At 40.3% G+C, this 16,724-nt stretch overlaps 1 protein-coding gene across 2 annotated transcripts in view; it reads right to left on the reverse strand.

Annotated features, from left to right (window-relative positions):
* Nucleotides 1-16,724, reverse strand: part of LOC117252724 (netrin receptor UNC5C) — a 285,759-nt gene that overhangs the window by 52,851 nt on the left and 216,184 nt on the right. For both annotated transcript variants that reach the window (XM_033619822.2, XM_033619821.2), the window contains exons 5-7: nt 14,631-14,811; nt 9,586-9,753; nt 9,118-9,282 (exon numbers count right to left, since the gene is read on the reverse strand). In XM_033619822.2, the coding sequence (XP_033475713.1) occupies nt 9,118-9,282; nt 9,586-9,753; nt 14,631-14,811 (514 nt within the window). The remainder of the gene's footprint in view (nt 1-9,117; nt 9,283-9,585; nt 9,754-14,630; nt 14,812-16,724) is intronic.

The raw sequence follows: 16,724 nt of genomic DNA on the forward strand, positions 1-16,724 counted from the left end.
TCCCACCCATCCTATAGAGACCTTCTTACTCTTCACACTACAGCAGTTACTAAGCGCATCAAAAAATGATGCTGTCCAGTGCACTTTAAGTTGGATTTATACTTGTGCGTCAGCTCTATGCAGAGCCTACGCACATGGCTTACGCTGTTGTGAGCATTTATACTTGTGCATTAGTGTATCTGTGTCGCTCTGCAGTTACGCCTACAAAACACTAGTCTGCAGTGGGTTTTCTGTGAAGTGATGGAAAGTTTAGTTGATTCAAAACACACATTAAACATGGCTTAATAGAGACAATTTCAAACACGAGTGAACAAATCAGCTTCACTATAACTCGCAGCATTCACAGACACAGCACTTGTCTTTTGCTGGACACATTTTCCCCACAAATACAACATGCTAATGTTTTTAGCACAAGCCTATACAATTTTACATTGTAAAAATTAGCCTAGTGGCTAGTGGACTTTTCCCCCTCTCATATAAAGCCAGGGACAACAGCAATATTTAACAAAGGTAACATTACAAAATTCAGCTCCGTTACAGCTCAAGGTTCACTGACAAAACAACTGTCTTATACTAAACAAGTTTTCCAAACAAATACAACATGCTAACATTGTTTTCACAAGCCTATGACATTTTACACTGCATAAATTAGCCTAGCCACAAGCGGAGATTTCCTCTCCTCATATGTAGCTAGGATAAATCACAAAGTTTAGATCCCCGAAGGATAAATCAAACACCAGATGTAAAATGTTATTTTTCAGAGGCTTTACTATCCTCACAATTTCTTATTTCTTATTTATGGAATTAAAGTAAATAAAAAGACCAGGTTTGTGGGTGCACTAAAACAGGAAACGCTCCTGTGGGTCGTATTAGAGGGTAGAAACAAACAACCTATGGGATCATATGGGTTGGAGGACTTGTTTCACAGCTTTTCTTTATGCAGGTAGGCTTGGAAGTTAGCGCAATCTGGTTAGTCATACTGTTCAAAGTGTTTTGGGCATTACTTAGCATGCTCCAGCACTGTATTATCAGATTTCTTATTCTTGTATCAAATGACTGAGCAACTGACTGTGTTTACATGCATCTAAGAAATGTCATGCTGATTAATGTCTGATTCAGAGATGATGGTAGGTGCAACATGCCATGACAGAAACTTATCATCTTCCAATTATAATACAGTTGTTTAAACAAATATTAAAAACATGATGACTGGAAAATGAAGCGTAATTGATTTAGTAAGAGCCAACAGAAGCAATATGAAAGAAAAAGATGTCACAGATGAGGACAAAACATTTTAGAAAAGAAGCAGAAAATGGCTAACAAGCAGCGTAAGAAACAATACGACTTGGCGATTAGAATTCACAATGAGAAGAAACACAAGTGGAAAGAATGGAGCTTCAATGGAGAGATGGCTTGTTTGATGCTCTGCAGTACCTGCTGACACTGCTGATCGCTTTGTATAATACAACACAAACACGATTCAATGTTCTCTCCAAACACTAAAGTTACATAACAGCCAGTATCTCTAGTGATTACTTGTGGTTTTAGAGACCACACAGCAGATTTTATTTGCTCTGGAGGTATAGCTATGTGGCGCTCACACACACACACACACACACACACACACACACACACACAAGTAGGTAGTGAGTGAAATGTCATGCTCTCGAGGATGACACAGTGGAGCTCTGACTGAATCTGCTCCAAGAATTCTGATCGATGTGTCAGAAAAATGTCAACAGGCCAAAAGATATAAAACAACACAAACAACTCTTAAAAAAATACGTGAAAGACTTCCAACTTCTGTCACAAGAAGACACAAACACACACAAATACACACACAGACATATATACAGGCTCACACCGATAAACACATAACCACAAAAAGAGAGGAGGCACTCCACGCGGGGCAGAAGTGAGGTCAAATGGATTTCTACCTCTCAGGATTTAACAGGACAACTTTAGAAAAAGGGCAGCAAGAGATGGCGGAGGAGATGAATAGAGAGGCGGGAGGTGTTGGTGGAGAGAGAACAAGAAAAAGAGAGAGGGAAAACGAGTGAGAGTAGAGTGAAGTACTTTCTGAGCACAAAGTCAATTACAGAGCACTATCTAAAACATTAACTCCCCCTCTACATTGACATTATCAGTTCATTCACAAAACTGAAACCCTTAAAGTTACTACTTATAGATAAAGCAGAAAACCACTGTTGTACTTTTTTCCATTAAATTGAGTCTGAAGACGTTGTGCTAAAAACCCGAGAGACATATCCAGCATAAACAAATACAAATTGTAGCTTATATCTAAAGCTGTGCCAACAGCACTTCATTTCAAGCAAAATGTCTTCTAATATTTTTTTGTGTTTTACTTAGGGGTGCAATGATATGTTGATCAAGATCGATATATCGATTCAAAGATCAACGATCCAATATTATCGATACAAAGTGAAAACTTCTCAAGTTCATCTACCCCTAAGTGTGGTTCATTTGGGCAGGTGTGAACACATCAATCGCACCAAAACAACAGGACCGAGACCTTCTTGAAAACGGTGGTAGAACTCTGGTGTAGTTCGCTTGTGGTGAGAACGTGTTCCGACCTCGTTCCGAACCAACTGCAGTCACATGACCTATTGTTTGGGTTAAACATGAGCATGTTACAGTCCTGGAGGATTATTAATGTGCACCTCCTCCTGTACTGCCTTAATATGCACATTCAGCACATCCAATGCATCAACACATTGTTTTCTAGTTGGAGCCGTGCCTCATTTTCAAACTGTATGGTTTGACTAAAATGAACAATGACAGCAATATAGTCCATGATGACCAGCGCTAAAATCAACCTGCGTAGTTGTCCCTCCATTGTCACATTAGAAAGTGTCACATTTATCTTGCAAGTGTACTCTTCTTCAATGTCTTGTTTACTTCCTGGATTTTAACCGCATAAAATTCTGACCAATCAAGAGCAGCTTTCTCGCACAAGGCATTTGATCTGGTCCGCTTGTAAATGCTGCCGTGAGAACACAAATCCAACTCTAGGCAATTATGCAACTTTGTAACGAAATTAGCCGCTGATTCGGACCAAAGCAAATGAACTCCAAGCCTGAAAGCACTCTAAAATATGCCTTTATTTTGAAATTCCCATGGCATGTCTATTTCACCAAGAACAACTCCTTCAACATCCAAACAGTGCAAGCAGCAGAGCACCAGGCAAACAATGGTAGGCAGTCAAGAAAAAGACTGAGGATATCAACTAATACTGTCTCATATCAATCAAAAGCCCCTGAATTTAATTGAATTGAAACTGGATCATGGCAGACTAAGTGATCTGAGCAAATATATCGTGTCCTTGTCCAAAGAAAAAATATAAAATTGCATCATGTTAAAACCTGTGACTTACAACTCTAGTTTTACTGATGCACAACACCTCAAAAATGTTAGTGCAACGGCCCAGTTGGTTACAAGCAATGGATCATTTTCTGTCTGTGTAAAGATCACATTTTAAAAAGATCCATCATCCATAAACCAAATGGAAGAACGGAGCAAGAATCACTTCAAGCCTTGCAAATATACGCTAGCTATAAAATGCTGTGCACGCAGAAACCCCCTCTAACAACCATACACACACACGCACGCACACAAACACACACACGCACACACTGTTCATGGATTCCTGTAAATGCTACAGGAAACAGCTGAAACATTAGTGCTGACATAAAACCACGTCTGTGGAGTCATTTTAAAGACAGAAAATCAATCAGGGGAAATGAGCCTAAATCTATACCTCTCTAGGTTTTATCCCAGATTCTGTGGCCATACCTCACAGGCCTCAGGGAAGCCTTCTGATGGAGCAGAGACACAGTATATAATATACTGCGTAAGGAGTGGGCAGGGCTCTGCATGTACAGTAAAGCTTTTTGAGGGATTATATAATATTATTCCATTGCTCATGACTTAGATCATTTATTAAATCATCACTACTATCCACTCCCATCGAGCTGCAGAGAGAAGTCCCTCACACAAGAAACAGCTCACTTGGCTGAAAGCTTTGTGTTCACTGACAAAGTGAACAGAATTCCTGACTGCTTGTGACTTACTCAACCTTGATTTGAACAGCAATGCCTCATTGAGTTTGCCAAAGCCATAAGAGGCAGCAATATCATGGAGTTATAGACAGATAACTGGGGCTGTATCTGTATCACCCCAAAATACCGTCATCACAGCTTTTTATTCGAACCGATATGATGACTAAATAAAAAATGAATAAACACTCTACTTTGGCTCTGATGCTGTTCTGCTGTGTTTCTCAAAGTCAAGGATCCTTTGTTCTTGCCAAACCCAGCTGCCCTGTACAAACATCAAGCAAGTACATCGTCAGACGAGTCCTCCCAAGGAAGGGGAGGCAAAGCAAGAGTCCTTCCTAGCATCCGGTGAACATGCATTGGAACATTCACTCTCAGCTGACTGAGGGGGTTTTAGGCTTCTAATGTCGTTACAATTTGAACAAGTGTAGCAGTATTTTCAAAGTCACTTGACTTATAGGGAGAATATATTTCCAGATTATACTTGAAAAAACAAACAGATACGCTAAATAAAACTTAGCACTTAGCGTTCTATCACTGCTGTAAATTATTAATTTAAAAACTTTTATGTTTTAACTTAATCATGGTATTTTAAAAATCTCATTAATTGTCAGTGGACACATTTAAAAGTGTAAATTATGAGGTTTCTGTCAGTGTTTGTTATGCTTTTATGATAAAAACTCCTGGAGACATTAATGAATCCAAATAAAAGACATACTGTATGCCAAGCTCTTCTGGCGCAGGTTTCGTTGAAGAGGCTCTGCCTTCACTTCCAGCAAATTGTGCGCAAAGAATTGTGGGTACTTTATACCTGCTGAGGATACACACATACATCCTTGAAAATTCTCTGAATGATGGTAGAATTCGAAGGATCCTTGACATTGGAAGAGTCCTTTATTGATGTAGCCTCCTTGAAATTCAGCCATTGTCTGCAGTCACCTCTCTGTAGCCTTGCTCAATGCCCCACCCACAACGCTATCTGATTGGTTACGTGTCAGCAGTAATAGCCTATCAACAGGCTGCCATGCCACACGTAAGACAGCAGATATTACTGAGGTTGTAATAAACAATCTCAATCTCTTCTCTTACACTGAAGTTGCAAAAACAGACCTGTGTTTCTGCTGGTCTCGTCCTGCTGTTAGGAATAGGAGTTACTGGATGTAATTTCAGTTGTACAAAAACTGTATGGTATGTGAAGAGATTAGGGCTAGGCGATATGGAATAAATCAAATATCACAATGTTTTTGACTAAATATAGTGATACTGATATTGTGGCAATATTGTTGGGTAAACTATTGGTGCTTTATGAAATATTTACTCAATGAGATTTCTGATAAACAATTAAAAGTCATGCAGATATAATGACATATATATATAGAGCCAAATAATAGAACAGCTAGGACAGTCTGGCAAGATCAGAAAATTGCATCATTTTACTGTAAATACTTGCAATATTAGAATATCTAAAATCTAGGGTGGTATCTATCTATCTATAATGGCTCTTTTATCAAATTCAGAACAAGTCCTTGGATCATAGGGACATAACTATTCACACTTTTTGCCTGAATGTCATTTTGTCTCTCTTGAAAATCAGATTTCAGTCTCAAGAGACCATCCAGGTAAAATGAAGGTCAAAATTCAATTTACATAAATATGGTGGTGGCGACCCAAAAGTGTCTATCAATAAGACTATGGGAGTCCTCCAACCAAAGTAGGGTCACAGACAACCGTACACTTCTACGAAGCATTTTAGGCAGAAGAAATATATACTTTTTTACTTTGTCAGGTCAACTCTGAAAAATGTTCCTCACAGTTTTCCTTTGTTATAAAACTTCTTAAGATGAACAAAGAGATGATCAGAGTCTAAAAGAGAATTCTTACCACTGAGGAAAAGTACCTCTAGGCTGCCATGTTGTGTGAAAAGAAAGACAATGAGGATTGATGGCATAATTACAAGCATGGGTGTGTATGTGGGCTTCTTTCAAAAATTACTATTTTTCTGTTTTTACCTGTCCTCTCTTCTCTTCACTCTGACAGGCCTCTCCCTCTCTCCCTTCACGTCAGATGCTTGTCTGCCAATTACTCTGAGCACAGGGAGTAACAAGCACTATTCCTACAAGTCAACAAATATAATTGCCTCCACCTTGGAAAAACTGCTGCTGCTATATTTGTGCCATTATGACTCAGCCCACATTTTCCATGCGGTTTTGAAATTTACCACACTGTTTTTTTTTACTGGTGTCAGAAGTCACTAAATTGTGTGTGTGTGTGTGTGTGTGTGGGAGGGGTGGTGGTGACTGTTCCACATCATTATCTATCATTACTTTCCTTATAAAACAGGTGTTTTTGACTTGAGTAATGGACAAGAAAGTGGGGAAACTAAGGTTAATCATGATGACATTCAAAAACCCTTCTATAAATCACCCATAATGTGCACAAAAGAATGAAAGTACACGTGTAAGGCAGAGTGAGAGCAAATCACTATAAAAAGGAGAAAGGGGAGCAGGTAGGCTCCTGGAGATAAAACCAGAGAGACTGAGAGGAAAAGGCAAGAAAGATGGCAATAAGGATAGGAGACTTGATGTAAAGAGTAGCAGTGGTTGCCGGAGGACTAGAAAGTGAGATGAGACGACTGATGAAGATGAGGATAGGTGGGAATAAGAACATAAAGGAGGAAGTGAGAAATGAGAAGGATAGGAACAAGAAGAGGAAAACTGCAAAACTTTACTGCAACGCTAGTTGATACATACAGAAGCTAGATTAGAAATGAAAAAGAAGATGACGCAATAACATTTACAATATCCAAGAGTGTCAACGGTATGTCTCCAAGGTATAACATCTCAACACAACCATGTTGGCAAGCCTGCAGAAGCCCACTGACTCCATTGGTTTAGTTGGGCACTAATGCCACTGGCTTCATCTAATGAAGCTCAGCCTAAGTTCAATCAGGAAGACCTTCTTTATGCTATATCCATTCATAACTCTCTCTCTGTCCCATCAGCTGACTATCGGTGTTCCCTCTCCCAGTTAGCCAGTCAAACTTTGCCACTATCTCCTTCAGCAATTCGCGTTGCTGCTGCCAAACTTAAAACCTGTTCTCTTCTCTGCTCCCGTCAGCTGTCATTTTAGGTGGAATTGTAGCGCCCTCCTCCACCCCATTCACCTCCAGTCACCAGGACAAGCTCATCAAAAGCCCACTCCTCTTCACATCCACTTCCTCAGCTCCCTCTTCATCTTTTCTCATCACAACCATTACCACCACCAGCCTCTAGACTCCATAGGGGGGGATCCCTAATTTACTACGTCTTTACCACCCTCCTGGAATACATGACATCACGATGGGATCTAATCATCAAAGACTTTTCACATTTTTCATTCTTATTTGCACATGTAAATAGAAGATCTTTTCTCTCAGAATGAGTCTCTCCTGATTGAAATACAGCTGCAACACACTGTCACGCCCAACTCATCAAATAATGACACTTGACCAGTGGACCTAAGCGTGCTGATGTACCGAGGCACCCTTTGGCGGCAGTATGAGACGCACTGGGTGGCGTGTCAATTTACACTCATTACATGCATTGTGTCTTTTAAAATAAACTTTTGATCTCACAGGACATGTATAGTTTGTGCTTGTTAGATGCATACAGTCTCTTTAAATAAAAAACTAAATAAATCTAGGTAAAAATCATCAGTTTGGGGTTTACTTCCTTAGATTTAGGCAACAAAAGTACTTGGTTAGGTTTAGAAATAAACATGGTTTGGCTTACAATAAGTACCTCTGTTACTAGTGTTATGTAACATCATGTATGTGTCATGTAAACATCATGTCACATGTCACTTGCTTATTATGTATGCAAGTGACGTAGCACCCCATGTAGTTGATTTTTGGTATCACACTGTAACGACTACTATCAATGACAAAAGCCGCTCTAACTGTGACTCATTCAAAGGAGTCCATGCTGAAGTCCAACGATGCTTTTTTATGATGATTTATTGAACAAACAACTGAAATAATTAAAGCAAAAATAGATGAAACACAATATTACGTAATGTGATTACGTTATGTGATTACATGATTGCGATTACCGTCGACAGAAAATATCAGAGCACCTTCTTTGTCTAAAAAAAAAAACGCCACACCATTGAATGAACCGGTAAAATAATGTGAAACAACAACCAAGCCTGTACTAATTACCACCGGAAGTGAAAGTGACCAAAGGAACGTGTGCAGCCTAAACAAATAACAAACAATAAGGTTTAAATACACATTCTGGCTCCTACACACATGGTACACAAACAGTAGGCACCTGAATTAAAGTCCGCAGCTTGTTTGACCAATTGTCCTCCCCTCCCACCGCATTTTCTGGCCATTCTCACTTTACACTAAGGCTGTTGCTCTACGCATTAAAAAAATGTTGCCTCTTGTTGTATCTCATACCACTGCTAAAGGGTGCCTTGGTGCAGTAGTATCTGATGTGGAGGGCCACTGACCAAGCGTCTGTATTTGACGAGCTGGGAGTGAGACTGTGTTGTCTAATAGGGTTGTCAATAAATAGACTGATGTTCAAACAAAGATGTGAAGTTTTTAAATTTAAGACTGGTTTTCTAACATCTTCAGGATCAATATCTGCCAGTAAATTACAGATATTTTTAAGAGTTTTAAGATATCAGCTAACCAAAAGCTAACATTACAATAACACTTTTAAGGGTTAATTTATTACTTGTGCATCTATTATGGATTTCTCAATATAGAACAGTGTTGTAAATCAATCCATTTAACTGGCATACATATTACACTTCACTCGCTCCTGTCCTTTGGCTAAAAGCCTGACCATGCATCAACACCACAATGGTGCTGCTTAATCCACGGTCAATTCACATTCAAGTCAATTCCCATCTGAAGCAGAGACTGTGTACTATTTGTTTTAATTGGCATTCTCATCTTTCATTGTTATGTATGATATATGACACATCTTCAATACATTTAGAAGAGGTCTGTCAATGCTTCAGCTCTGGATGATTCATTAAGTCCACTCACTTTGCATACAGAGTCCGTCAGTACAGTTCTGAGACTGGAGCACCAGCCCCTCGCAGTCCTTTCCTCCGTTTTTAGGTGCTGGGTTGTTGCAATCCCTCCTCCTCCACTGGGTACACTCCGTCCCACAGGCCGACCACTTACTCCACTCTGTCCACACACCGTCCACTAGAGGGAAAGGATGGGGAGAGGAGCCAGGAGAATGAGAAACACAAAAAAACGACAAGGGAAAAATAGAGAAAGCACAAAGAATGTCCTCAATTCTGCTTCAACCCCCAAAGTGTAATATATATATAGAGCGGTGAAGCACAAAAAAAGAACAGTGGTGGGATGCAGCAGATGCTGAGCGTAGGACAGAACAGGTAGAAACTTGAGGCCACAGAATAAAATAGCACAGAGGAGAAAAGGATACAGAACAGAACAACACAGTAGGGTAAAGTGAGGAATAAAATTGGACTAGAACAGACTTACCGGTGCACAGTGTGGTGCAGAGAAGTTTCTGTATGGCCTGTCCATCACAAGGCAGTCCTCCGTTGAGAGGGGCGGGGTTAGTGCAGCTGCGGGTTCGTTTCTGGAAGCCACGTCCACAACGACTGTTACACACCGACCACTCTGTCCAGGTCGACCAACCACCATTCACTGTGGTGACATAGATCAGTAAATCAGTACATTAATACATGCATTGATCAGCCATTTCAAGAAAGTAGCATTTTATTTCTCTTTAACTGAAAGTATTCACATCCTTTTGCTGAAAGAACAGTTGTTGTTGACTTCAACTTTTAAATTATTGTCCAGACACAAAAATACAAACAACGCACCAGAAAATAAATAAATAAATAAAGTTGGCATTGTATATTTCTGCAAACCATGGACACGTTACATGGGCATGCTGGGTACAGGGTACTCCGGCTTCCTCCCACAGTCCAAAGACATGCAGGTTAACTGGTGACTCTAAATGGTCCGTAGGTGTGAATGCGAGCGTGAATGGCTGTCTGTCTCTATGTGTCAGCCCTGTAATAGTCTGGCGACCTGTCCAGGGTGTACCCCGCCTCTTGCCCCATGTCAGCTGGCATAGGCTACAGCCCCTCCCCCCGCGATGAATGACTGAATGGCCTCGAACAGTTGTCTGCAGCTTGGTAGGCATCTTGCCTCCACCTCCAGATGACAAATTCAGCTCAAAAACGACTTTACTTTAGACGTTGATGATACATATCTGGAATGTGAAATGTGCAAATGTAACATCTGTGGTTGCAGACACGTACAATGCCAACATTATCTTCAGGCAACTGTGCTGAAACATCCCTTGCACAGCACAATCATCAATGACCTTACACATCCTCTGACTACTTTGAACTAATGCCATTAGAAACGTGTTGTAGGTTGCTCATGATGTCAATGAAACAGGAAGTTTGGTTTTATTCCAGAGGCCATTTGACTTACAGAAGAAATCAGTATAGATAAATACAATTGTTCTTTGTGCCTTCATGGTGTTGGATATTGTTTGCCTTCTGTGTCTTGGCCACAGTCATCAACCAGTGTGTATTTCAAGTCTTTCCACCACTGTCATATTTTTATTTTAAGATGTTTGTTTTTAGTTCTGAATGCATTGTTCACGTGCATTAATGCTTACCAAGCTTGCTTCAAACTGCCCCTTGAGAAACAAATAAAGTATTTCAAATATAATTGGACAACAAGACGCACTAACACGAAAGCCCCAAGTTTTGTGATGTTTATACAAACGAGGTCTGTGATGAAGCAATTAAATGGCACAGAGTGTATTAAAACCCCACCCCATCACTGAGACATCATCCTCAATGGAGAAATCTGTGATTTTAATGTGTTGTTTGATTTAATTGAACTATTTGTCTCATTGGACTCGAGTATGTGTTTTACAGATGCCAGGAGGCTGGGTTGTTGAAGTTTAGTGAGAACAGCTGGATTTTCCTGCACGCCAAAACCACACACACACACACACACACACACACACACACACACACACTCTCTAGTGCAACTGTTCGATTTCCCTGCTGCTACTGTAGCACAATGTCTCATGCAGCTGTATAACCCACACATAGTAAAACACACATCAACTGTCACACTGCACATTGCTTACAGGTCCAGTGTGCAGATCTGGATATATGGGAGAAATGAAATATAAGTAAGTATCCGTTACTGTACAATCACCTAAAAAATATACAGTACAGGCCAAAAGTTTGGACACACCTTCTCATTCAATGCGTTTTCTTTATTTTCATGACTATTTACATTGTAGATTCTCACTGAAGGCATCAAAACTATGAATGAACACATGTGGAGTTATGTACTTAACAAAAAAAGGTGAAATAACTGAAAACATGTTTTATATTCTAGTTTCTTCAAAATAGCCACCCTTTGCCTTATCAGGGTTAATTAGTGGAATTTCTTGCTTTATCAATGGGGTTGGGACCATCAGTTGTGTTGTGCAGAAGTCAGGTTAATACACAGCCGACAGCCCTATTGGACAACTGTTAAAATTCATATTATGGCAAGAACCAATCAGCTAACTAAAGAAAAACGAGTGGCCATCATTACTTTAAGAAATGAAGGTCAGTCAGTCCGGAAAAGTTTTGATGCCTTCAGTGAGAATCTACAATGTAAATAGTCATGAAAATAAAGAAAACGCATTGAATGAGAAGGTGTGTCCAAACTTTTGGCCTGTACTGTAAGTCATTGTGTTTTCATCACCTTAGAATGAGCTGTTTATATTCTACAAAGGAAGCAGGCCCCATCCACACTGTAATTTTCTACAGTAGCCCAGAGCGGACAATCCAAACACTGGCTCTAGATAGGGCTATCCGTGTTTTTGTGTTGTCCACCATTGAACTGGCTTTATTAATTGTTTTCACCAGTTTTAATCACTTAGTCGGTTTGTTTTGGAGAGGAAGAGACCTCTGTGGATAATTCAGCTCCAGGCTGAAACCTCCTGAACTATCAACACTCAAGCTGGGAGTACACACGTGGCACATAGTTTCAGCTGGTTGCAATCTGCAATCCTCACCACTAGATGCCACTAAATCCTACACACTGCTCCTTTAACCTTGAACTTTTATTGGGGAGATCACAGGGAGGAAAAACTATTGACCTTTCGCTTTGCTTCGCTAAGTCTCACCCCGGACACAGACTGGCCAATCATAGCATAGCATCGGGCCGGCTCAGACCAGGGTCCGACAACAACACAGCTGTGCTCCATTGACTCTAATGCAATCGTTTCGGATTTCCTTCATCTTCAGGCTGGTTTTGTGGATTTGGAGCTAAATGTTGTGCCTGGGGCACGTCGTGTATTAATGATACTTGTTACCTGGAGAGGTTGGAAAAAGATATATGTTTCTTCCCTGTTTTCAAAACCAAAATCAAACCCTGAAAAGTGTAGGGTTAGCTAGCTAGCTACTGATGACTGGTGCTGCTGAAGAAGCTACTGCTTTTGCTTTATAATGATTATAACAGTGAAACAAAGACTGACCCTGCTGTACAGGAACCAGTGAAGGGAAGCAGGGAAACTTTACTGATATTCAACCAGCTGTGTGTCATCACATTGTGCGCAGAGGAACAGTCTTTGACCTCCCCGGAGATCCCTGCCCATCCTGCAGCGGAGGTCTGGGTGCTGGCAGAGGCACGGGGGTGAAGCTAAACATGGTTCATCTGCACACACTGCGATGCCACACAGCTGGTTCGATATCAGCAAAGATTCCCTTTATATTCTTTGTCTTGTGTGTCGATCAGCAGTGATGTGGTGGTTCACTTTTACACTGTGATCTGTAGCCTATAGTTCGGCTTTAGCTTCTAACTATCTTTGTCTTTTTAACCTGTTGTTGCTGCTGAGTCAGTTTGACATCCTGGATATATCCTTCAAACACAGACTGTAGACCCCTCTGTCTGCTTCTCTCTGGAATCACTCTTTCATTTCTCCAAAAATATGATAATATTTCTTCAGGGAGTGCAGTTAGTTACAGTGTGGGCTCCAATCATGCTTCTAAGTTTTCTAAATCCTCACTAGCCAAAATAACTATGTGTGCTTCCTCTTTCTTTGTCTCTTTGTGCATCTTTTCCCACTTCCTCCCTCTTGTTGTCTCCGCACCTCTTTCCCTGCATCCTGTCACATTTAGCATCCACTGTTGCATCATTATTTTGTATTACCGTTGTTTGCCCTGAGAAAATGTGTGGCAGCACAGTGCAGATAAAGATAAGGGCAGATGAGAGACAAGCAGATAGAGAGAAATCAGGTATAAAGTTAGAATGAGTCACAAGGACACCCGCAGAGAGAGAGTTGACATGCGGAGAGGTGGGCTGAAATTCCTCTGCTGCATGTCGACAGCTCTGTCTCAGCCCAGTGGACGGTGCCCACTCCTTTCCTAACGCCCAATTAGAAATGAATCATCAGAGAGAAAGAGTATAGTCCGATAAAATCAGGTACAGTCACTTTTGTCATCAACTTTCTTAGGTTATTCTACTCTTTTTTTCTTGTTCTTTCACCTGCTCTCTCCCACTCCGTTCTCCTCTGCCTTTCCTTTCTCCTCACCTGTCTCCCATCCATCTGCAGCTATTCCATTTTTTTCCCCTCATGTTCCTCTGTTTTTTCCTGCTACTATTTCACCTTGTCAACAGTGTCAGTCGGGCCCTTGTGGAGCCGAGAAGATTGAACCACAGATTGAACAATCTATTTCTGTAAGGATACATCAGTGTCAAACCACTCCATCTCTCGCTGTCTGTATCGAACACGCACACATGCACAGTTATTTTTGATTGAAACACTCCTCCTAGTGAATAGACTCAGTGTTACATTTGAGAGAAACGCTGTGCGTGTGTGGTATGTGTGTGAGCGTTCTGCTATACGTTGTTTTTCCTCAAAATGTTTCCTATCCTCTCATGTCAGGCTGGCATTTGGTAAAATGAAAAGAGGGAGAAAGCAAGACAAGGCATATGAGGCATTTTTGTTCCTCTAAACAAGATTTTTCTATTCAGTTTTCAGTGAGAACCAGCGACAGAAGAGCATCGCCTGAAAACCAAACTAACACCGTTCACAACTGAGCTATTCAAAGTTTTCTGTTGTTGTTTTTCACAGCTGTTATCTCGCCATATGCTGCTCAATTCATTTGGTGGTGGGACTCTTGGCTGAAAGTGCAGACATTTGGAAAGCCCAAGTGTTCTAATTTAAAACTGAAGGCGTGATTGGTGGATTTTAATTGGGTGAGGTCAAGGGTGATGTGGGAATATCAGGCCAATCACAAAGAGAGCGTGTTGGCATGGCAGTAGAGCTAATTTCATGTGGCAGATGGGGGCTAGCTTGGCTGAACAGAGACACTGTTGGGTAGCAGCGGCTAGCATGAAAAGGTGTCATATGGGTAAAATGCCCAACATTAAAGACACAAAAATATCCACGGAGCATAAAAATAACAGCTTTTAGTGACTTTATTTAAAGCAACAAACTCGTTTTAGCACACACACAAATACCTCACAAAAACAACAGAATGCAAACTCACCGTAAACAATGACAGTTGCCGTAGTGCTTCGTCTTTTGGCCACTATGTTCTTCGCCACACATGTGTAGTTGGCTGTGTCCGACAGACGTGCCTGTTTGATGATCAGGTTGTGGTCGATGGTGATGTAGAAATTTCTGTCCTCTGCTGGGTCAATTATCTCTTCATTCTTCAACCACTCCACCTAGGAGAGACACAGAGAGGAGAAAATGAGGTCAGTGGAAAGGTTCCTCTATACCTCTGATACATAAAGAGAACAAATCAGAAAAATAGAGCTCACAAAAGATGATAATTGTAAATACAGTAGTGTTATTGTGCACTGACACTATGGAGCTTATGTCTCGTCTGATTTTATAGTGGAAAGGTGTGGTCCTGCCCTGGGGTGGAAACCAAATGAAACCAGATAATAATTTAACTTTGCTTTTTGCAACTATGTTAAATCTTTCCAGCTGAGAGGAATTATAAGATCACATTTTAATCTTGTTTTCACAACAGATCCACCTCAAGAAAAAAAAAAAAAAGGTTTTGAAAGTGATGTTCATCTAAAATAGTCCATCTGTGAGATTGTAAAAAAACAAACCTAAAAGAATCAAGTCTGAGTGTTTTGGTATAATCTTGTTTTTTCCAACCTTTCCAGATGACAAATAAAAAGCAGTATGGGGGGACTTATAATAGGATGCTGGTGTAATCTTGTTTTTCAATTGTTCCACATAGAAAAGCTTTGAGGAGATGTCACAATTCCAAATCTGAGTAAATAAATAAATACGTGAAGGAGAGGAGGCTCTGTGGTGACTATCATCCTGTTAACTGTTATGGTTTGTGCTGTAAGTAAGACACAAGATGTGAAAACTTAGCGTCAAAATTATTCTCATGTATGTTTTAGAAATCAAACATAAAATTCACAAGCAAGTAAATATATTTTATGGGGCAGGACAAAAAATGAAACTATTGCCAACGGGAAAATGTTTATGCATCAAGTCGCAGGAGTCATACAGCTGTAACAACAAAAACTCATTTACAGCGGGCCCTGCACAATATGGGTGGCAGTGTAGAAAAGGAGGGAAATGTCCTGAACATATGCTTTCGCAAGGTGCTTTGGGTGAAGGGTAGGACAGCAGGAAACTATCCTATTTATGAGCCTAATCACATTTCCTGAGTGCTGTATTTACTGGTCTAAACCCTCATAAATTCAGCCTGTCCAAGCTTTATGGCGAGCACATAAATGTCCGAGCCGCGTTGTTTAATTCACGTTGTTTAATTTCCTCCTCCCTTCGCATTAGGAAATGGAAATCTCAGATGCAGAAAGGAGGAAATTCAGTGTTATTCTTCAGCTTACTGCCTGCCCAGGCTCCACTGTCATTCTCCTCGCGCAGTTATTCTACCTGCTTCTCTCTCTGATCTTTAGAGATTTGGCAGTGCTCTTTGGCCATGGGGCTCACTGTAGCTGTGAATTCTCAATCTTAAGTGAGATGCTGTGTGACCTTTCAATTTCTATTACAAAGTAAAGGTTATACCAGAGAGGGGGAAAAAGCAAAGACAAACAAACAAAAACATATATATATATACAGGGCAAATGGTCAGGCCAGGAGTTTATCCGTGTGCTGTGCAAGGGGGAAAACAAAAGCAGATAAAATGCATGTAGTATTTTTTATTTATTCACGCACAGGATAATAAAATGAGCTGGACTGCAGAGAGAAATAAGTTCAGTGAAATGCAGCGTATTTGTTGAATTATGCTCGCGGAGATCCAAGGTCACCAGTCAGACTGCAGAACTGCACCACACACAACTACTCCAGTGATGTTTCTCTTCAGCAAAATACTGTTAGTTTAAAATCACAAACTCATGTCCTCATAAAGTCTTCAACTGAGTAACGTGAGTAAATTCAGTTATAGACCTGTATTTATAAATCAATATATTGTGGCTGTGCATTCTATATATATCACTTATAAGTTTGATAAATAAGTTCAACTTGATGGTCTTAGCTTCTAACTTATAGAGAAACAATGGAATCATAGTTTAAAACAGATTAATAAATGTTCTATTATTGCCAGACACTGCCTAATGCAATTTAAAATAGTACATAAGTTGCATATTTA

This window comes from Epinephelus lanceolatus, chromosome 9, assembly GCF_041903045.1.
Source record: "Epinephelus lanceolatus isolate andai-2023 chromosome 9, ASM4190304v1, whole genome shotgun sequence".
Lineage (NCBI taxonomy): Eukaryota > Metazoa > Chordata > Actinopteri > Perciformes > Serranidae > Epinephelus > Epinephelus lanceolatus.